Source organism: Opisthocomus hoazin, chromosome 7 (assembly GCF_030867145.1).
Source record: "Opisthocomus hoazin isolate bOpiHoa1 chromosome 7, bOpiHoa1.hap1, whole genome shotgun sequence".
Lineage (NCBI taxonomy): Eukaryota > Metazoa > Chordata > Aves > Opisthocomiformes > Opisthocomidae > Opisthocomus > Opisthocomus hoazin.
In genome coordinates, this window is record NC_134420.1 from 35,525,567 (window position 1) to 35,548,749 (window position 23,183).

General features: G+C 46.5%; 1 protein-coding gene across 2 annotated transcripts in view; it reads right to left on the reverse strand.

The window, feature by feature from the left end:
- The window catches only part of GALNT16 (polypeptide N-acetylgalactosaminyltransferase 16), an 82,182-nt gene that overhangs the window by 18,004 nt on the left and 40,995 nt on the right, over window positions 1-23,183 (reverse strand). For both annotated transcript variants that reach the window (XM_075425834.1, XM_075425835.1), the window contains exons 2-9: window positions 22,301-22,476; window positions 18,848-18,946; window positions 11,610-11,677; window positions 9,091-9,156; window positions 7,886-8,007; window positions 5,755-5,842; window positions 4,722-4,806; window positions 3,574-3,677 (exon numbers count right to left, since the gene is read on the reverse strand). In XM_075425834.1, the coding sequence (XP_075281949.1) occupies window positions 3,574-3,677; window positions 4,722-4,806; window positions 5,755-5,842; window positions 7,886-8,007; window positions 9,091-9,156; window positions 11,610-11,677; window positions 18,848-18,946; window positions 22,301-22,476 (808 nt within the window). The remainder of the gene's footprint in view (window positions 1-3,573; window positions 3,678-4,721; window positions 4,807-5,754; window positions 5,843-7,885; window positions 8,008-9,090; window positions 9,157-11,609; window positions 11,678-18,847; window positions 18,947-22,300; window positions 22,477-23,183) is intronic.

Here is a 23,183-nt window from a genome sequence, read left to right on the forward strand (position 1 = left end):
AAAGGCCAAGACATAAGTTTCTGTCTGGTGGTGTGTCCAGCTGGCATTTGCTCTCTTGGAATGAGGTTCTGACTCACTCTGGCCTATAACAGAAACAAAACTCTCAATCTAGCATGTGTAACTTAAAGCCATGTCCATTTCCCAAGAGAGGATTCCTTGTGCCATATTGATGTCCTAGGCACACAGACAGACCGCATGTCCAGGTTTGTAAATCACAGAATTCTTTAAAGAAGGGGTGAAAGAATGCAGATTCTGGATGCAGAAGAGAAAATGGTGACCAAACATAGCTTATTAAGGACTTTCATCCATCCTCTGATGCAAAGCATAGGAGAACTTGTTGCTGTACGTTTTCCAGGATGTGACATAGTCCATATGTGTTTTAAATGACTTAATCACTATGGCTTTTCCTCATCACAGTGGAAAAAATGGGGTTTACCAGCTCACATCCAGCTGGAAGGATATTTAGGCAGCTGGTAATTGCTGCCTGATCATTTCTGTGTACGTGCTGTGTGCATAAAGCTTGTCCAGCTCTGTGTCCTTCCCATACATTCTCTTCTCCTGTTTCCTCACAGGAAAATAGTTTCAGAGAAGAAGCTAATTAAGTTGGCCTTCATGGGCAGGGAATGGCCCATCTCACCCACCCAAATTAGTCAGAACCATTCTCCCACCACCCCTGTAAATGCTGACTTTGTCCAAACAGTTCCTTTCCACTCAGAATTGTAATTTGTAGTACAAATAGCGTTTAGAACATTATCAACATTCTTCCTTGATCACAAAATCTAATTTTCAGTTAAGTACTGAAAACTTTTTCTAAGAGGGTAAATTAAACATTCTGAATACTTGAAGGAAAAGTAATACTTTTTGTTGTCAAATACAGGTTGGTTTTTAACCCTCTGCCATGCAACAGCAACAGGCTCGATACAGAAGCCACTGGTTGATTTGATGCCCTACATTATGCTGAAGAGCTGAACAAAAGTTAGCTTTAAAAAAGAAAAGTATTCTGTTTTGTTTTTAAAATACCTTCCCATTGCCACCATCACCGTGGTGGTGTGGCAATGCAGCCCAGGAACAGGCCCCATTAGACAGAGCATTGTGCACTTAGCTTTGCCCTCTTAAGTGAAGAGCGGAGGTGCAGGATAAGAGACAAGTACCACTAGGCAAAACTGGCAAGCCTTTTATACCCATCCCAGTCCCACACAGCCACTGTCTGGCTTTACAAGAGCAATTTGAAGGAGAATGGAGCAATTCTGTGGAGGTTTTGATCAGGTCTATGCGCAAGAAGGGCTGTGGGTGTGCAGGTAATTCACAGAATCATAGAAAGTTTTGGGTTGGAAGGGACCCCTAGAGGTCATCTAGTCCAACCCCCCCGCAGCAAGCAGGGACACCGCTAACTAGATCAGGTTGCTCAGAGCCCTGTCCAACCTGGTCTTGAATGTTTCCAGGGATGGGGCCTCCACTACCTCTCTGGGCAACCTGTTCCAGTGTTTCACAACCCTCATTGTAAAGAATTTCTTCCTTCTATCTAGCCTAAACCTACCCTGTTTTAGTTTAAAACCATTACCCCTCGTCCTGTCACTGCTGTCTCTACTAAAAAGATTGTCCCCATCTTTCCTATAGGCTGCCTTTAAGTACTGAAAGGCTGCAGTCAGGTCTCCCCGCAGCCTTCTCTTCTCCAGGCTGAACAAGCCCAACTCTCTCAGCCTCTCCTCATAGGAGAGGTGCTCCAGCCCTCGGATCATTTTTGTAGCCCTCCTTTGGACCCGCTCCAACAGTTCCATGTCCTTCTTGTGCTGAGGGCTCCAGAGCTGAACGCAGTACTCCAGGTGAGGTCTCATCAGAGCAGAGTAGAGGGGCAGAATCACCTCTCTCGACCTGCTGGCCACGCTTCTCTTGATGCAGCCCAGGACACGGTTGGCCCTCTGGGCTGCCAGCGCACATTGCCAGCTCATGTCCAGCCTTTCGTCTATCAGTACCCCCAAGTCCCTCTCAGCAGAGCTGCTAAGAATTGGTGGGCTGTACGAGGCCTCTCTGCCACTTATGGCAGAGAGCTCTGCTTAGCATCAAGCTACTGACATATGCAGCAAACAACAACACTGGGCTCTCAGGTGTGCAGAAGCAGACAACCAAAAGCCTAAAGAAATATTGCTTCTCCATCTTTGGGGTTTACAGCCTTCACACAGTTGCAGCTCTGAGGCTGGCAGGATGGCAAGTGTCTGGCTCTGCAGCTGGAGCAGGGCTACTGACAGCAAGGAGCTAAGCTTGGCTCTGCAGAGGAGTCCGAGGGACACAGGAGAGGGGATGCTCATGCCTAGCTAAAGGCTGTCTGTTACTTCTGCCTACAGTGCTTAGCTGATCTACCAGCACTGCTGAGATCCCAATGCAAGCCCCATTTATTATCTCTTTTTAATATCATTCATACCATAAAACTGAAGCAAGACCTCAGAAAACAGAGAACACAAGCACTCATTATTAGACACTTTGTTTTAAAAAAGTAGTACTTTTATTTTTTTTTATCAGCCAAAAATATTTCCTGGTTTCAGAGAGCATTTTAGAAAGAGGCAGCTCTACCAGCTGTGTTCAGAGAAACAAAAGTTTCCTCTTCTTGACTATTTCTTTCTTTCTAATTGATCCTCCAGGTGCTAGTAAACACCACATGAATTCTTCTTTAAAGGGATTTATTTACAAATATGTGACTTTTATGGAAACTGTAGAAATAGAATAATTTTTCTGTCAGTGTTAGCTACAGAAAAGTCTAAGTTGACTGCAAAACAGAGGAAAACTTTCATCTCTTCAACTCCATCTGCGTCATTTCTAAATGAATGCCCCAAATACTTGAGGTGTCTCTGAACCTCGTTTCAATACTCTTCTTCCTTTTGTCACTAACACCTGGTGACATTGCAGCATGACTTCACACGGGGCAAAGAAGTGTCTGGGATAGCTGTGCCACCATTAAGTGCAAGGAGATGGGTTTCAGCACCATGCCCTATAAGGTAACAGCACTCGAGTGTACAGACTACCCTGGGCCTCTGAATTCCTCAGATGTTTATGACACCCTAGTCTTCTTCTAAATGTTTGCATTATGAATCTATTTGCACCCACATTCCACTTACAAAGAGCCTTGTTTTATTAGGAAAAGTATCAAGCTGGGAGAGCAACTCGGACTTCTCTGGGCAAGAGAAGCAGGTATAAGAAGAGAGCATAGGAGTGACTGTCCACTTCAGAGCTGGGGCAACACAGACTGTCATGTGAAGGACTGGAGGAATATTCTCCAAAAACAAGCAACAAATTCAATATCAGGAGGTTCCTCTTTCTTACTTGTACTGTGGAAGCATGTGTATAATAGTACATATGACTGTAAGAGAGTGATAGCTCTGATCACAGAAAGCCTCCATTTACTTTGCACAAAGCGGATAGCGATACAATTCTGACCGACATGGGGATTACCTGACCATGTCCCTAGCCTTACATCGACATGCAGGCTAGGTCTCTCAAAAGGAGAGTTCCGGTAGGCGACGAAGACTGGGAAGTGGTTCTGCATTCGTTTGTCATTCCCCTGAAACACTCTAAACTTACCAAAATTTTCTCCTCCCCAGATGTCCATTTGAGTATCATATTTTCCCAGGTGGTTAAACCAGGACTTGTCAATCACAAAGATGCCTCCTGCTATGACAGGGGTTCTGGAAAAGAAAACACAAGCCCACACAAAATAATCATACGAATATATAGCACCTTCATCTTCATTTTAGAGGGGGGTCAATTTGTCAGGCCTGACAAATGGTATCTCATTTAAAAGAGAAAAATAATAGAGATGGGCCGTGAACCTGCAGCAGGCTTCTGAGATCCCCCTCGCTAGATCATCCTCCTGCCTTTGTTAGATGATCCTGCAAGTACTACATGAGTAATTCTGTGTCTTTTGCATTTGTACAAATAGGCACAGTGTGCAGGAATGACAGGCGCACTGTCTGATGGCTGTGTTCACCAAGTAGACATGGTGTGAGAGACTTTGCTGAATGTCCTGCTCTGCTGTTAGCAAGCTGGTTGCTTCTGGAATACAAAACAGAGGCTTACAAATTACACAGAAAAATTGAACAATCCTTTTATGTTGCAAACAGGGAGCTGTCTGCCTATACAGAAAAGCACTGTGACTTTTTACATCAGGATTTGTCACATTCTACATTCCTCAGAGCCATGTACACAGCAGCAAGGCTGGCAATAACTGTTCCAGCCAACAGTCTGTTTTGTCCACAGACACAAATATTTAGGAGAGGAGGATAATTCTGTGCCCAATTTACAAAGCAAGATTCAGTTCCCAGGTCTACTTTACACTTCCTGGGTGACTATTTAGCTGCTTCATTCCTTAATTCTTCACCTGGAAGACTGAGTAATTAAAACCCCCAGAGGAATTTCTGAGGCATTCAGAGTGTTGAGTGAGACCACAAAAACAAAGATATGGAAGAAGAGGTGACTTGTAGAGGTGGCATGCCTACCGGCCTATGATAGTATATAATTGCTATTCTTACAATATTCAGGGAGTAATACTCTCAGAATTAAGGCACAGACCTCAATGCATTCAGAAAATAAAATGAAGAGTTTGTTAGCATTAAGTGAGCACTGTGGCATTTTGTCCTCAGTGAGGCAGTCCCTGTGCACTCCTTGCCATACAGGTGAAGGCTTAGTAAAAGAATTTGGAGGACTATACACAGTCCATCAGAGACAGTTACCTTATAGACTGAGTTGGGTCTGTTCTGGACATCTTCTGCTCTATAGGAATCTGCTCCCACTTAAAATGAAGGCTCCAGTCAAACCCTGAAAAGGAAAAAAACCCACATCAAACAGGTTTTGTTACTGTTTTTCTACTAACTTCGGTGATAGCCTCCACCTTTACGTCACAGGCTATCCTGACTTCCCTTCCCTGACCTCCTTCATGGTCTACTGACAATGGCAAGAGTCTATCCTAATGTAGCTAAGAATTCACCAGCTTCTGTCTCTTCATCTTTAGCGTTACAGATCTCTGCTCGATTCCACTCCATATCTTCAGGACAGTGTTGTCAGTGTGAGATGTAATTGCATTTTGGCCAGTCTGTATTACACTTCCATGTCTGCCAACGTTAAGACGCTTTAATCAAAGCACTTTGTGGGATGTGATGTATTCAGGGAACAAAGGCCTGCAGATCATTGTAACCATCACCTCTTTCAAGACTACCATTTATTTATGGTTGGCCTGTGGTGTATAGTTGAGCACAGCACAGTCACTGACACTTATACCACTGCTAAGGGTAGCCACAGAACAAATAGCCTTTGGCAGGCAACCAGTGCAGCAGTGAATCCCAGCCACAGAAGAGGGAGAAGAGCACCAGACACTGTGGGTGACCACACGAACAGCTGCACAAGGGTTCAGCTGCCAGGAGAGAGGTGAAAATGCTCTTCAGAAGATGCATGAGATAGCCTGGCAGATAGGAGCAGACTCCAGTGTACACGTAGTGTAGGGAGGGCATGGTGATATGTTTAATCAGTTAACTAAGCCCTGAAATTGCAAAACATTGTGACAGTGATGCAAGCTCAAGAGGAAAACACTAGTTGGGTTTGTTTTAACTCTGCAAAAGATGTGCCTTTACAAGTTTCAGGAAAAAGAGGACAGAGAGACCATCAGGAAAGATCATCACTCTGTTTTCTTAGAAAGCTGAAGAGAACATCAATTATTTTTCATACACCATCCCTCAGGCCTAACTTAGACAAGCCATTCATTATACCCACCTCCCCTCAGATCTGCTGATGCTGCCAGGTAGGCAAAATTATCCAGGCTGATAACATCAATGATTGGACTCACGACTCGGGTATAATCCTGAGGGAGGGAGAGAAAGGGGGGGAGGAAAAAAGAGTCAGGCTTTTCTTGAAAGTCTGGCAAAGCTGCCAGAGATCAGCAAACACAAAGCTGCACATGTAAATCTTTGTCTGGCTTCTCCAGCACAGTTCTGGTAGCTGAACAAGGAATCTGTGGCCACTACAACCTGACATGGAGATGGTGAGTATTAGCCAGCTGCATGCCATGGGTTTGGGGAATGGAGCCTGGGACCCCAACACCCAGGCATGTTGCTAAGAAACAGCTTTTTATTTTCTGCCCAAGTCACAGGGCATGAATCACTGTCCCAAAGGTTTTGTGCTTGTTTTTGATATCTACCGACAGCATACCATCTGCTCAGCAATCCTTAAATTAACTCATTATCATCAGCCTAGAAATGATCAATCCACTAATCAAGCATTTTCCTAACAGGTACTATGAATCAAGACCCCACACTTAAGAATCATAGTGCAAACTGAAAAAAATAATAATGTTCTAATACTAAGGTATTGGGGGTACATTACTGGCATTAAGGGTTACAGATATTTACAGCTTTCCTTTGCAATTCTTTTATTAAGTAGAAGTTAAGACGATAATGATTTTTGAACATCATAAGACAGGGCATTAAAGACATTCTTGCGATAGCTGAAGTATATAATGAAACAGAGAGCTGGCAATGCCAGAAACAGCATCTTGTTATCAGACAGCTGCCAGTCTCCGTGCCTTTCCTATCAAATGTTCATTTTGTGCCTTGCAGTAGTTCCTCCTGCTGTAGTGCACCTGGCCAGGATGGCACATTCTAGGTGAGAGCTATCATTCATGTTTATTCCACTCTGTGCTGCAACAGCTACACAGCGAGAGTATGTCTGCCCAGCCTGAGTCCCCCAACACCACCCAGCAGTCTGCTCCAATCAGCCAATGCTATGACTGGGTAGGACAACACAAATTTGAACTAGGATGCACATCAGAAATGTTGGAAGTAGGTCAGAAATAGGCTGACTTGAAACCTGCTCACTAAATAATACTGGAGTCAGCACTCAAGCTTTTGCAACTCAGATCCTTCCCTGAAGAAACCAGTAAGGTCTTTTCTGCTTAGGGACCCCTATGCTGATGCTGATGCAGCTTGACTCAAACGGTAGTAGTAAAGTAAACATTTATAGGCTTCTGAGATTAAGAATTTATTGAGTAGGAGTAAAAAGCAGAAGCTTTTAAGATATCGATCCTGAAGTTTTACCTTCTGCTCCTTCATATTAAGCCCATCAGATGTGAATAGAAGGCAGCATTAGAGCCTCCACCCCTTCTCCTGGGGCCCATTACTGCATGCAATCCTCCTTTCAGAGGAGTGGATCAATCCCTGCCACTTGCAAGCATGGCTGTGACTTCTCCCATCACCTCTACCCAGTGTGCTCTTACAGCGGAGCCACATGTCTCCCCCTCCAGCCCTACATTACAGCCACGGTGACAGCTGCTAGTATTCCTGTCTCATTTTCACTCTTCCAGCCTCATGTCAATCCTTTCCCAAGTGAGCCAGCAAAGGGACAGCCCTGCACTCACAGGCAGCTCCTCCATGCTAGGAAGCCGCCTGCATGCAGGTGGTGTGCGCTGGCAGCTCAGTGGGAGCGTACATGGAAGGAAAGTTTCGGCAGTGACAAGGCAAAGGGGAGGGTCCAGCAGCAAGAAGGGAGATGGCAACCATGGAAAAGTTGCACAGCGTGTGCTGCTGAAGTGGCTGTCCTATGTACAGGTGGACAAGACTAGGAAGCACAGCACTGCAGGAGACCTAAGGTATAAGTTAGTGGTTCAAGCGTTCACCATTGCATCCCATCACTGAGCACCTCCTGCCCAGCCACATTAGCAGAACATAGGAGCCCATCAGTGATCACTTGCCCCTCTAGCTCAGGCTGTATCTTCCTCTGTGACAGCCTGCCTGAGGAGTACCTGGGAATGCTGCCCTCACTGGCAGTGCTGATGGCATGTGGAGGCAGAGGGTGCACCAGTACAAGACAGATCAGCCCCATCCATTCCAGCAGGGAAGATGGTGCTCACCTCTTTCACTCTCTGAAGCATTGGCTGCAGCCACTCGCTGTTGACTTCACAGTGACTATCCAAGAAGGTGAGGATGTCGGCAGTAGCCACTTCAGCACCTCGCACCCGAGAGCGAATCAGCCCTACAGTGAGGAAAGGACAGCAGAGGAGCAGGAAGGTTAGGAAGCAAAATATCTGAGCCTCCTTCAGAAAATAAAGTACTTTGTGTGGCCATAACAGGAGAAGAGCAGGTGGTTCTCCTATATCACACCTCCATCATGAGCAGAGCAGCTTTAGCAGGGCATCCCCTGGGGGGGACACTGCCAGCTGAGCCCTTCCAGCAGACAAAGAATGACCTCACCTGTCACTTCTGTCCACGCCACTGAGCTTTCATCTGGTTCCTGACTTGACAACGTCCCCTTCACTCCCAGCCCTCCCCGCAGGTACCTTGCTGCTGCCTGCTCAGTGTCTCTCCCATCAAAGCACCCACTGCCTCTCTTACTGCTTCCATGGGACCAAGCTCTACTCTCTGCTTGTTGCCTTTCTTACTGCTTATATGCTTTATTCCCACTTGTCCTTTACTCTGCCCTGCGGTCAGAGAGGTCAACCTGGCTCTCAGGCGTCGCCATACTTTCTTACAGACCATCCAACTACCTGGTATGCCCTTTGTGAACTGAGCAGTGACTCCTGTCTCCCCTGCCAGATCCTCGCTCCAGGCCTGCTGTGCACTGACAGGTTTAGAAATAAGCCAGCACATGTGAGTCAAACCAAAGAGCAGCTGGGAAAGCCAGCATTACCATTTATGCATGTAGGAGATAAATGAGAAATAACTTTCCTTAATTGTATATCTTTATGATAGATATATGATTGTTTTTCCCTCTCCCACGTCTCCTAAATGGCTTTTTATCCTGCACTCTGAGTTAAAAGGATATGACTTATATCTACCTCTATATTCATAAAGGTCCTAAACTGCAGTCCTTGTTCTAGCAGGGCCTCTGGACACCACTTCTCATTATTTAAAGTACGAAATGAGAGCCCTGAAGCCTGAGATAAGCTTGATAAGCCAGGTTCTCCCTCCATAGAGCCTCCAAACTAGGACACCAAACTCTTACACTGAAAAAACAAACTGTAACTATAAGAAACAACATGTAAGCAGCTGGCAAGCGAACAGGGCCATGTGGGAAAATCTGAAAAATCTTTTTACCTACAAAGCTTTACACACTCACCTTCTCTCCGGGTGTTTCGTAGACATTTGACCTTTGGGATCTTGGTAAGGAGCTGGCAGTCCTCAGCTTAGGGAAGGCAAAAAAAAACCACAACCATTTGTATGAATTATTTGGCTTCAACAGAAAGGTGTTATCCTGCTTCTCCATGGGAGGGGAAATTCTGCTTTCACTTAACATCTCATTAATCAGCCTCATGGCCTTAACCCTGTTGTCTAAAGAGCACACAGAAGAGCACTGCTTGCTTGCTGTCCTCCTCAGACAGCTAAGTCTGTGTTTCCTGACACTCCAAGCAGCCAGACCTTCACCCTCCCACACTCAGCGTTTCACAAGAACAACAGGGCATGCACTGGCAATGTGGCACCAAGCTCTGATGAAACAGAGGGACCACAGGGAGCCAGGGCTGCAAATCACCGAAGCGCCAAGGAAAAAAAGAGTCCTGTCATATGAAGCGATCTCATCTGCTCTCTTTGCCGTCAGCAGCTCGCCTGGGCATTTCCCACCATTTGTTCTCGGGGCAGTTTCTGCTTAATTTTATTTAATAAAGGCCACAGGGATGTGACCCACTTCCTTGGAGACGCCATTACATTAACTTGAGGATGCCTAACCCAGGGCTTCGCTGGCAGCTTGACAGAAGCTCATGCCATCTCTCATTTACGTTGCCCAAGGAAGAAGACAGAGAGGAACAGCTACCGGCTCCAGCCCAGCTGTACCAACAAGCACTGGGTCATTAGGTCTCTGTTATCCTCTCTCTAGTCCTGCCATAGCAGAGGTCAGAGGAATAACAATTTCTAACTTGCTCTTTTCCCCTGCCCCACCAAGTTCACCCCATTTTCCATGTTTATTGCTTGTTGCTTTTCACGTCTTGCACCTCCCCTTTCTCGCTGTCATCCTCCCAAGACTGAGTGCTCTGGGGAGAACGCAAAGGCCATTAGCCAAAAAGTGCATCTCTTGGCATATTCCTGCAGGAACATTTCCCTTCTCAAGGACACATGCAATCTGAAATACTGCTCTTGTGTGGGTACTTTGGCAGCTGCTGCATCATCCAAGCGAAGTGGCAGGTGCTCTTAATTACAGAGTACTGAGATTTTGCTGGACATCTGCTAGAAGAGAAGGCAACACTCATCTTGACCAAGTCACAACTTCAGGTAAGTAGGAGAATCCTTACCAAGTAATTCACTCTCCAGGAGTGAAGCACATCACTCTCACTGTGACTACTTGCCAGAGCTTACAAACTCTCTGTATTTTTTGAGAAACCGAGGTTGATATTAAAGCAAAGCATCAGACCTCAAACATGCACTAAAGTGCCTCCATGCAGGTGCCTCAGGGGAGAAGCTGTATCCACAGATATCCAGCTGCCAGTGAGAAAAATGAGAGCTGTCATAGGATGGGGCTTTTAAAAAATCTTTCCATTTACCTGGGAGCCTAAATGTGAGTTTCTGTCTGAGCCCTGTGCAGTACAGGTCCCAGATATCCATCAGTGTTGATCTTGTACACTTTGGCCATTGAGAATTGAATTTCTAGGTGCCAAATATGGGACATTTAGGACTGTTTGTTGGAGGTGCCTAGAAACACCCAACTCCAACAGTTGGGCACAGCTCAGCCTTTATCCAATTCACACTCTAAGGCCCTCAGAAAGTTAAATCCCTAATCCCAGCATCCACCTTTTTTTTTTTTTTTTTTTTTTTGGCTAAAGCTACATAAGTGTCTAGCTGCAAAATCAAAATAGCCAAGCTTCCTTACCTCAGCAGGCCAAGGTGGGCATTCTCAGCTCTGTAAAGTGTTCTGAAGGAGTAATTATCAATTGTTACTGGTGGCACACAACCAGATTGTCCTTGAATCTAGCAGACATCATGGAAGAAGCAAGAAGTCTTCTGTTCCCACCACCTCACCACTAATACACAAGAGCCAGGAGCAAAAGCAACTGTACAGATGGAAAGAGTCTATAGTCTTCAGTCTGCAGGTCTTGTGGGACTCATGCAGAAGACACTCCATTCCTGTGCCAAGCTGCAGGAGAAGGTGTGGTGCTGCCCACAGCAACAAGCCTTCCACGGCCTCCCACAGGGACACCTGGAATCCCAGACACGTGGAGACAGGCAGACAGTCTGCTCCGGTCTGCCTGCAGGACACCAGACAACAATTTTCTGCAGGCTCCATTGCATCCTCTTGCTCTGTCTTGGTTTGTAATTACCCACTCTGCTCATGTACACTATTGCTACATACATATCTGTGCTAAACAGCTCACAAAATGGTGCATAATGAAACGAAACAGAGATGTCTGCCAATCTGGCCAGAATTGCCAGACAGGGAAGACCCAATGGAAAGGAAAAAAAGAGGAAGAACCTCTGGCCTCTGCCATGCATGGACATAAACTAAACACAGAAAGACTCCCTCCCTTTTCTTTTTCTCTTGCATACAGACAAGAGGTAATCTCTGTGAGGGAGGGAGACTGAACAGAGCAAACAAAAAAAGGGAAATCAGAACGGAAGAAACAAGTGCAAGGGAAACAGGTCCATACTTACGATCTGAGCTGAAGTCATCTACCAAAATGATCTCCTGGATGAGGCTGGGAGGGGTGCGGTTCAGGACGCTGCAGGGACCCAGGGAGAAAAAAGACAATGGTAGGACTGATACAAATCTGCTATGCTACGCATTACAGCAGGAACACCAAACTCCAGTAATGTGAAAGCTAAACTGCAACCAGGAATATCCCAGAGAGCTATGGCATCTCAGCTGGACCTTATAAGGACCCAAAGCCAGGAAGCCGACTGCGGGACTTGCCTGGGGGCAGCTAGCAAAGGACACTGCGGCTGCTCTCTGTCTCTAAACAGAGAGGCAAAGGAGAGGGCCACCTGCCTCGAGGCAGCCAGGAGGCTGTTCCCACCTGCCAGACTCTGGGCAAAGCTCATCACCGCCGGGGAGCAGAAAAAGAGCTGCCACCTTCCCCAGCAAGCAGCTCTGTCTCAATGCCACAGATGAGGCCTGCTGGGGCTTTCCCACCAATTGCCTTCTTTGGGAGGAAGGCAATTTTCTTTGGCAATATTCCAGATTTGGGGTTTTTTTCCTCTTTTGCTTGTTACTTGTCTTTCAAACCAATCCCTGCACTTGCTGAGAGGACGTCCCTTTCCTTGGGCTGGTTGCACCAACACCCTTGGGACCACACTAGGTTTGCATCTGCAGACACAGGGTCTTTCACACACAAGGAAGGGGGATAAAAGCTTCTGCCCTCCTCAGAGACTGATGCACTCTGGTACCCTGGAGTCAGAGCAGTCTGATTCTGACCTCTTTGTCCCTCTCATTTATGTAAGATGCTTGAACTAATTTTCCATTACTTTCTTCAAGTTCCGCCCCCCCAGCTCTACTACAACCACACAGCATATTCTCCCTTCGAGCCTCCTTCTCCAATGACTCCACGCACAGGCAGGTCCTCATTGCCTTCAACAAGATTGCTCAACTGCATTTTGTCACCCCAGTGATGAGGACAGCTGTGCAAACTTTAATATTAAAAAACAGAGGTAAACACTGTCCTCTTGGTTCCAGTGGCACCCGCACTTCTGATTTTGAGCAATTCTGCAGAAAGATTGTTGGCTTTTTTCCTTTTTGGCTTTTTTGTTTTATGCAGGAAACAGAAAAGAGTAACCCCATACTCGCAAGAATGGAGCTGTAGAGAAATAAATTATCATCTTGCCAAGTAGCTTCACTGATGGCTTTGCATACAGAGCTGAAGGTTCCTCAGTTCGGGAGAGTTTTCTGCTGTCTCACCCAGGAAAATCCTGACTGGTCTGCTGTTCACTATCACATCCCACTCTCTTTCAGATTTATGCTGCTTCATAAGTCTTTGAGAGTATTTCTATTTTGAGCTTGTATGTCCCTAGATGACTGCGCTTGCATTTTTCAAAGGTGAATCTCATTTGCTTCTCTTGGTTCATACCTCTCTGGATCCTCTAGCATGGTGGGGTGGGAGGTGAGGGATGTTCCTCTTTGCATTTATAAGTGCAGCTTCTCCCAGCATAGCCATCATCTGCATATTTTACAGACGAGGTTGCCCTGTGCTGAAATTGTTATCTGTGCAAACTCAATGCAAAACATAACCAATTCAGACAGATGGCATCCTGCATCCAAGGTATTCTACACCTTCTCCCATTAGCCTGACTATTAACAATGCTCACGTTTTCTCCACAAGTTTCAGGTCTTTCAATTCAACCTAACTGGAGAAAAAAAGCAAACACTTTGTTCCCTCTTCCTCACCTGTCCACTGAATCTCCAGTAGAGACAAAATTCTCCTTGAGGAGTTCACAGCTCATTGTTCAATGCCCAGTTCTGCTCCCATCTCTGCAATAATTTGCTGTGGATCCTTGGGAAAGGCACTGCCGTGGTTTGACCCAGCAGCTGTCAACTAAGCACCAGACAGCCACTCGCTCACCACTCCCCTTCCCCGCAGCTTGACGGGGAGGAGAAATATGGACAAAAGGGGAAACTCATGGGTTGAGATACAGACAGTTTAATAAGACACCAAAATAAATACTACTACTACTAATAATAACAATGAATACGCAAAACAAATTACATACAATACCATTTTCTCACCACCCAATGACCGATCCACAGCCAGTCCCCCAGCAGTGATCATGGAACCCAGAACTTGCGAATTTCGCAAATTTCATGAAACTCCCAAAAAAGACCGAACTCCTGGACAACGAGAGGATTTGAACTCACAGAAAAGAGAATAATCCTGCCCCACCCCCATTTATAAACTGAGCATGATGCCCATGGTATGGAATATTTCCATTGGCCAGCTTGGCTAACTGGCTACGCCCCCTCCCAGCTCCAGCACACCTGCTCATTAGCCGAATACAGGAGACTAGAAGAAGTCCTTGATTTCTCAGCAACAACTAAAAACATCAGTGTTAACGACATTCTTCTTCTACTAAATGAAAACACGGCAGCCACACGGAGGAAAATTAACTCCACCCTAGCTGAAACCAGGACAGGTACTTCATCTTCTTTGCACTTTGTCTTGTCTGTCTTTTTAACAAGAAACACAGTAATCCTAGTATTTCCCTCCAACGAGGTGCAGAGACTGGCACGACAATCGGTTACTTTTAGGCACAAAATGTATTATTAGGATTCCAAAATCCAAATGACAATTGCCTTTCACAGCAGAAACACAAGACTGTTCTCCCCTGAACTCATGGATTGGCTACCTCCTTTGCCTTTTCTCACAGATTCCTTCTTTCAGTATCAGTGTCCTTACTCTGACATGACACAACATCAGCACTGCCAATGAGTTTCTCTCCTCTGCTGATCTGTCTGTCCCTCATCAGCTCACAGATAATCTCGTTTATTCCAGATGTTAGCAGAGGAGCATCTCTTTTTTTTTTCCTTTGCTCTAAAATAATCTTCTCTTTTGCCATTATTTAAATTGTCATTGTAATGAGTTGCTATACCAAACGTTCTAGCATTACATCAGCATCCTTTTAATAAGAATTTATACAGGCTCTCCACATAGGCACTCAGCCACTGACAGCTGTTCAAGTCCATTGACTTAAAGCCTGGCTATTCACCTTTACATTTGGACCAAAGACAAAAATGACCCACAACACTGACTGAAACCAGAAATAAAGAAAGGGACCAGACAACAAAGCAGTTGATTTTCCCTTCTGCAAGAACGGCCACTGCAGCAGAAGTGATGGTATCGCTTAATGACTGATCAGGCGTAGACATCAATCATGCAAAATGCCTTTTGAGTGACAGTTATTTCTGAGGGAGAACAGGATGCCAAGCAAGTAACTGGTTTGAGAGTGACAGCTATGTCCTGCCGAGGAAGAGATATCACGCAGACAAGCAGCTCTTGACTGACACACACATCCTGCAGGACTGGGGAGGCCAGTGACAAGCCATTTGAACTGGCATGTTCACAGGTTTTGATGGATAGCCCATTTCCCTTTTTTTTTTCCCTACTCCCCTTCTTAAATCTCTTTTGCTGGATATTTTTAACCAATTGTCTCCCTCTACACTGAAAAAAACAAATTAAATTTGTCTGAAGGACTCCTTGAATGGGACCAGTAGGATTTGGGGCAGCATGGCCTGTTGATGCGCTGGCCTGGTCCCTCTGGCTGCTTGCAGGCTGGACAGCAGGTCCAGAAGCCTGTTGCCTTTACCTAGGGCAGAGGAGGAAAACAGCTGGAGCCCACAGCAGCAGGCAGGCATGCAGCCCACGCTGCCTCTGGGGATCAGCAGGGACAAGCGACAGGGTCCTGGAGGGAGGAAGTTATTCCTCCCTGCAGGCACTCCTCCATTTCCTCCTTTCCCTCCCACACAAACATTTCTCCCATCCTCAAGTGGCAACAACAGCACGTCACTCCCATTGCTTCCAGCCGGCAGCAGAGATCCCAGGGGCAGCAGGGAGAGCCTAGCAACTGCCGAGCTGCCAGGGGTGCTTGTGCAAGTCCACGTGTGCACATGTGCAGATGTGGTTAGCAAGAAGGGTCTGCAGATCAGGATCTGGCCGCTACAGCTGCCATGTTTAGATCACCCTGAAATAAACTGTAGTGCAGGACTCTCATCCCTGGGTCACTTCCCAAAACCTTTTGGTACCAGCATTGCCACTCAGCTCAGTTACTTTGCACACCTGTCAGAATAACATAGTAAGGCGCTATCTGGCTCAGGGGAGCGCATTTAGGCTCCCTCTGGTTTTAATTTCAGATTAGTTCAATCCCAGTATCCCTTTCGTATATTTCTTCCTAGAATTTCCCAAAGTTTTGCAGCTGATTTTTGAGTGCCCAAACTCAGGTACTCACCACCCAGGCTTGCAAAGATCTCAGGTATGAAAACTTCAACTGGTAGTACATATTCTTGTCATCTCTAAAGATTGGGCCTCTAAACAAGTTTTCAGCCTTAGAAAATTTTGCTCTTAGTGCTGCTCATTTCCATCAGTTGTCCTCTTCCACCCCCATTTCTCTTATAGCATCCCCATAGTGTAATTATGATAACTAAACTTGGGAAAAGGCCCATAATAACAGTCAAATCATATTCAACTTGCACTAGGTGCATCTCAAATTTTTACTTCTAATTACCTAAATAACTATGCTATACCTGGCTTAAAAAAGCTCTTACGGATACAGAAACAATGACAGGCTGCAAGCCTGACTACTCAGCAGGTAAGCAGGCAGTGCAATTTTATGCCTCCTGTTGCTTAATTTCACTGTGGTCCTCTGCAGACTCTCAGGCAGGTCATAAACCAAACAGAACAGAGCAGTGCTGTCCCTTTGATGCTTGACTTACCCCAAAGTGCTGCAAAGTAACAATTACGTAGCATTTGGTGCACTGACTGTGTATGCGAATTGGGCGACAATTATACTCACAGCAGTAACTCAGCGTGGCACATTCAGACACACTTTGCTGCAAGACAGCACTCTCGGGCTACAGAAGAGGCCTTGAAGAGCACTGTGTAATCTTCAACTCCTTGTATAACATCAGCATCAATCTGCAAGCGGGACTCAGCCCCATACCTCTTCCAACCATGCAGCCACAACCTGAGCCTTCACCTCTGTGTATGGCTGTCAAACCTGCCACGCCTCAAAGACAAGGCTACTAGCCAACACTTGGCTGTGTGACACCGCAAATCCTGTAGAGCCCAAGAAGCACTCAGCCTTCACGATACCTCGTCAAACAGGGATAAATCATGGACACTTTTGACATTTGATGTAAGCAAGGAGTAAATCAATCACATGCACTGGCTGGAAACCATCTGGCAATGAAGACTCCAGCTGTAACCAGAGGTCTGTGAGGAAACACCATCCACTCCACCACCCACAGCAGAGTGCAGCCAGTCCCTCCCCACAGCACTCGTCTGGTGGCAACAGGATTGCAGGGACCACTTCGAACAGATGGGTCATCCATTTTTCAAGGTCTTTGTTGGGGGCTCTGAGTTGTAGGAGGCCACATCCGAGGGACTGATAATATCACATCTCAAGATGTCTGTCCAGTTCTGGGCTTCCCAGGACAAGAAAAAGAGGGACATGCTGAAGCAGGTCCAGTGAAGGACCACTAAGACAGTTAAGGGAGTGGAGCATCAGATGTATGAGATGAGGTTCAAAGAGCTGGGGTTGTTTAGCCTTGAGAAGAGAATGTTCAGGGAGGTTGCAGAGTTTCCACCCTTGGAGGTACTAAAAGACCAGGCACAGTCCTGAGCAACCTATTCTAGTTGACTTTGCTTTGAGCAAGCCTGGCCTCTTAATGCATCGGCAACACTCCTCTACTCATTAGCACACAACACCTCCATAGGATCTGGATATCAATTTCTCTCTCTGTGCATTACTGCTGCTCTGAATGTCATCTTCTCTTAATTTTAACTATCATGGCATCTGGTGATTTGATTGGCTACCCTGAGATTTTTCTTAAGGATCCTACTGCCACAGCTTCTGAGTGCCTAGCCATTTATTGTGTGACCTGTGATGTAACTGGCAGAAATCTCCTGCCATTGCCCTAGCAGCACCGTGGTTCCAAACAAATCTGCTCATTTTCTGAACAGTGGCTCTGTAGAACTCATTTTACGGTTCAAACGAAAAGGAAATTATAAGGGTAAAAAGGCAAAATGTGTTAATGCACTAAATGCAAGTCTCTGGAAACAGTAGCACCAAACCTGGCAGACAGAAACCAGCCTCCTAGCCACGAGATCAACTTGAAAAAGCCTGTTATTTATTCACAAAGCCATTTCTCTAAGCCCACAGGATCTGAGAGAGGAAGAAGTGATGATGATGAATAATGCATTCCTGTTAGTGATACCATCAGCTCAACCTTCTACCCAGACAATTCACTCTTCCTTCAGCCTCCACAGCCTGTTCCTGGACCGGCTTGCAGGCTTCAGAGACCCTCTGACAAATTACTTGATAAGTCAGAGAGGGCAGAGGGCAATTTTTGATAAAAACTACAAGGAAAAGAGCCTCCCTGGGTTCTGCAGGGGTGATGGGGAAGGAAAGGAGCAGCTGGAACACTGCTTTGTGGCACACATGCTCCAATCTACTTGGGGATGCTGACAGGCCCTATGCCTTCTGTTTCCTTGGTTAGATTTGGCCACTGCTGACGATACGCAGATATGAGTCAAGTGTCAGACAAGTGTCCTGTAGGTTCAGCGGGGTCTGTGCACAAAGTCCCCAGGGAAGATCTGGTGGGCCATCAGGTTCAGCAGCTGTTTATCAGCAACTGACTCTGAGCACTCGCTGAGACCACAAGGGCTCGGTCTCCACAAGACTTCGAGTTCATCACCTTCCGCTTGCAAGACCTGCGAGCTGTGCCCCCTGCCCTCACTGAGCCAGCCCCAGCTCCTCTAACACGTGCCCTAGCAGGGGGCTGGCTGCTTATTCCCATTTATGAAACCCAGTCCTTCCCAAGCTCCTTCACTCAGCTGCATCTAGCAGCCCACAGTGATCTCAGGTCCCCTCACACTCGTCCAAAACAAGCTCATACAGACTGTTCCCACATGTGGATGCAGGCCCAGCAGCCCCTTTCCTGCTTGTAACGATTCCTCCCACAGGGGCTACTCAGCAGCTAACTGCAGATATGTTCTGTCTTATGAAGATATGCCCACACTGCCAGTCCAAGCCCCTGACCTGTCCTACTGGGCCAGCTCGAGGGCAGATCGCAAGCACTTGGGGGACTGCAGCCACCCTGCTTGTCTAACTGCTGGAAAATGCCCACCCCTCCACCAGTGCCCTTCCAGGCACCATCATCTGGGCCCAGGACCCCTTCCTGAACTCACCTCTTCACCGTGCGGAGCAGGGTGGAGCGCGCCTCGTTGTGGAAGGTGATGATGAGGCTGGTAGCTGGCAAGTCTGTGTCATAGCGTACAGAAGTGCACCTGCAACATGGGAGAGCAGACTTGTAAGCCAAACATCACCCAGTCACAGCCACTGCAGCAGCATACCTAGACTTTCTAAAGGAGAAGAGAATAATATGCTAAAACCAGAAACAGCACAGCTGAGCTGCAGCGAGGGAGGCCTCAGCACCCCCTGCACCAAGGTTGGCAGAGCTTAGAAAGAACTGTGCCTGTTGAAAGGCAAAGTTTGGAGGCTGTGATAACTAAACACATGATGCTGCGATACCTGAACACATGACGCTGCATGCTGAGGAGGGCATGTAGGTTTCACAGGGAACAAAAGTTCAACACTGTGGACTCTAGTCCCTGGATTCACCTGTGATTCATGTAAAATCTTATTTATTCATGCACAGGACATGCACATGCTAAGGATGCATAGAGCTGGTACACCCAGGCATTGCTGTATAAAGCACTTCAAATTCTTTGGACATTGGGCTTTACAGAAAGGAAAGCACTAGCTAGTGCTGTGGTCTGCATCAGGGAGTCGCTGAGGTTCAACACTAATACCTCAGCTGGCAATGGAAAGCAAGTCCTCCCATCTTCTCATCTGACCTTGCAATGTTAGGTACATTCATTCTCATACTCAGAACCAAGGATTAACTCAGGATCAGCTTGCACCCAGACGGCTCATATCCTGTGGAGAACAAGGATTCTTGGAGGAGAACAACTCACAGATGTGAAACCTGGATCCAATTCTGGCAGATACTAGGAATGGCAGATTTTGGCTGATCTGCTCCTCCAGAGTGTGTGCTTTCTTAACTTCCAGCCAGTGCCAAACAGCAGTCAGTTTGCACTTATTCCCTGCCCAATGCAGAGCCCACACCTGAAATTGTGACCTAGTGTTTTTAACAACTCTAGGCCATGCATAGACTGAATCCATCCTGGGAGGGAATACAATTCAATTCTTACAGCCACTACTTGTACCTCCACATTTATTTACTTACTTATTCCTTTATGGCTATTACTAAACTGTTACTGTTTTTATCATCACATCACATTCAATCCTACCGGTTTATGACTTTTTCATTGCAATATTTTGTTAAGGGGACAGCAGCTTCTTATAGCAATTTTCAAACATATAAAGAAACCTTGATAAAGACTAAAATGGAAAACCTGAGACCAGACAGGAGACATACCACATTCATTATTGTTTCAAAGTAACTCCATGATGTAACACATACAAAATGTATTAAGGCATCAGGAAGTGGAAAAGCAGCAGAGATTGGTGTATGTGTTATTTGGGGAAATCTTCCCAAGATCTCAGCATTATTATAGCATCACAGAGGACAAGGACAAAGTTTGTGCTTCAAAGTTGGCCCTCTCTTTGCTTTGGATCAAAAAGACGCTCTGTATGCCAGGTCAAAAGGAGCGTGTAGGATGTGGAGTCAAGTACGTCCAAGCTCTGCTCGGGTGCCTGAAGAAAAAATGATGTTAGTGACCTATTGACCCCCCACACCTTAAACAGGGAGCCAGGTCCATTTGTGACACAAGGATGGGCTTTCCTCAAACCACTATCTAACTTGTATCGGCTGAAACAAGTCCTCATCCTAAGCTGCCATCCCAGAAACCACTCCAATATTGTTACAAGACAAGGTACTCAAACACAGCTACCTCATTCCCAAACTGCCACCTCTGCAAAGGGAAGGAACATGGAAATAGGTTTATCTGCTCTGATTATACACTGATTTGGACTTCCCATTGCTGAAGGGTATCCTTGCAAAACTGGGGTTAAAATGGCGGTACATTTCCAGGGAATCTCACCTATGTTGCTCTTCAGACTGAAGTGCATAGATGTGGCATTTCACAAATAGAATGTTCTGCATGCTACTACTAATCAAAATAAACAATAATTCCCCTTTGAAGTGAGCTGATTTTAGGCCAGAACATGACAGCAAATTAACAGAAAACAGCAATTCTGCATGGCAGGAAGACTTGTCAGTAACACAGGACATGGCACCGCTGCCTCTGAGTCACTAGGAAGCCAATCCTGAGCACTATGCTGGGGAACAGGAGCACAAGACTTTCACCTCACAACCAAGGTCCCAACTGCTTGCATTGACAAAGCACCCTGATGGCTGTCAGTGCTGGCAGGCTCACAAAGCTCCACGTCTCCTGACACCCCTTTCATAGTTTCAATCAAGTTAGACGCCTGGTTTCCCATTCCCAGCAGCTGTGAAGTGCTGCTTTGCAGACCTAGGTATGGTCTAGCTTCCAGCCCAGATAGACAAGCATTTCAGATATAGTTAGTTTGCTTCTATTTTTTCTTCATTGAAGTAGGCTGTTTTACACTATCCTATCACTATCAAGCCTACAGTTTTCAAGGTACAACATTACATTTTTGTACTTCAGAAACTCCAAAATACTTACTTGAGCGCTATTAGTAATTTAAAGGTGAGTTTAGTCAGCGGGATAAATTCACCCCCAGTGAAACAAAGACAGAACAATGAGCACTTTGCAAGCCATGAAACAGTCACTGTATTCACGTTAGTTTCATCCCCACCCCAGCAGCCTTCATCCAAACTGTAATGCTCAGGCTGGAAAAAAGGCACCAAACGAGCTTCAGACAGCCAGGGAACACCAGAGTAAAGCGAGGCTTCAACAATGGCGCACCTTGCAGCCGGGACACAGAATCACAGAATGGTAGGGGTTGGAAGGGACCTCTGTGGGTCACCTAGTCCAATCCCCCTGCCGAAGCAGGGTCACCTACAGCAGGCTGCACAGGACCTTGTCCAGGCGGGTCTTGAATATCTCCAGAGAAGGAGACTCCACAACCTCCCTGGGCAGCCTGTTCCAGTGCTCCGTCACCCTCAGAAGGAAGAAGTTCTTCCTCATGTTCAGACGGAACTTCCTGTGCTTCAGTTTGTGCCCATTGCCCCTTGTCCTGTCACTGGGCACCACTGAAAAGAGTTTGGCCCCATCCTCCTGACCGCCATCCTTAAGATATTTATAAGCATTTATACGGTCCCCTCTCAGCCTTCTCTTCTTCAGTGACAAAGGGCTGCTGAGAGAAGCCATGAATTTGGGGGGAGTCGTGCAGAAAACAACTGTCAGATGAGCAATTTGAGCTCCAATGGAGGGGCTGTGCTGAAACAACAAGACAAGGCTTGGACCTGGGAGAAGAAATGCTAGAAAAGCAACAAGCTAAGGCTGAATTAGTCAAGGGTCTCTGCACATTTGAGGCATTTCCAGATTACCCATGAAATACAGTGAAGTAACGGACCAACGCTGACAAAGAAAAACCCAAACCATCCTTTGTCAACACTGCGGAACATGGGAGGGCAGCGGACTCCCCACGCCAAGCAGCAGCCATGGCTTGGACCGAGGGCTGCATGGTACCTGTAGTGCCTGGTGTCCCGAATGGGCCGATCGCTGCTGAGTTTGTCGCTCTCAAGCTGATTAAAAGCATGCTGGCGGTAGGGGTCTTCTCCGGCCTTCAGCAGCTTTGAGGACAAGTAAGCCTTTTCATCAAAACCTCTCCGGCTGTTCTTCTCTCCTTGGGGAGCCCTTGTCATCTAGAGCAGAGACAAGCATCAGAGCATCAGAGAGAGCAGCCAACTCATGTTTAGACACAGGTAATAGGTTCAGACATGTGTACGCTGAGGCAGGTTGTTTGCCACACATCTGGAAGTGGCTCAGGCATGGGGGAAGGCAGGACAGGCAAGAGCTTGGAAAGGAAAGCAGGAAACCCTCACAGATATGGTGTTATAATTGCCTTCTCTGAGGAACATTGCAGGTGTCACTATCCTTACCGACTGAGCTTCGAATGAAAGCTGCTGTTCCTGATCACACAGGTAGAGCCAAATTCCCTTTAGCACTTGTTACGCAGAACACGTGAGACTGCAGGCATTTGGAAACCCTTCCAGACAATGCGAGTTTGAAAGCAGCCTCCAGCCAATGTGGCTGAAACACAGTATTTTGAGGAAAAACAGTTTCAGCCTTTTGGCAATTGCTATCACACAGAGACAGACAATTTAACAAGTTCCCCGCTGTGCCTTGCCCAGCTTTGCCCAGTCTCACAGAAGTCCATGATAAAGATGGAAGCTGCATGTGACTGTCCCCAGTCCCACGCAAGAGCTAAAACACCTGGGCCATCCCTCTCTCCTAATCTTTTCTCTGGCTTTCCTAGGCCACAGAGTCAGCGCAATGCCAGCACCTGAAGACCATTCACTAGGGCCTCTGGGAGGGAAGACAGGCACAGTTCTAGTCCATGATGAACTCT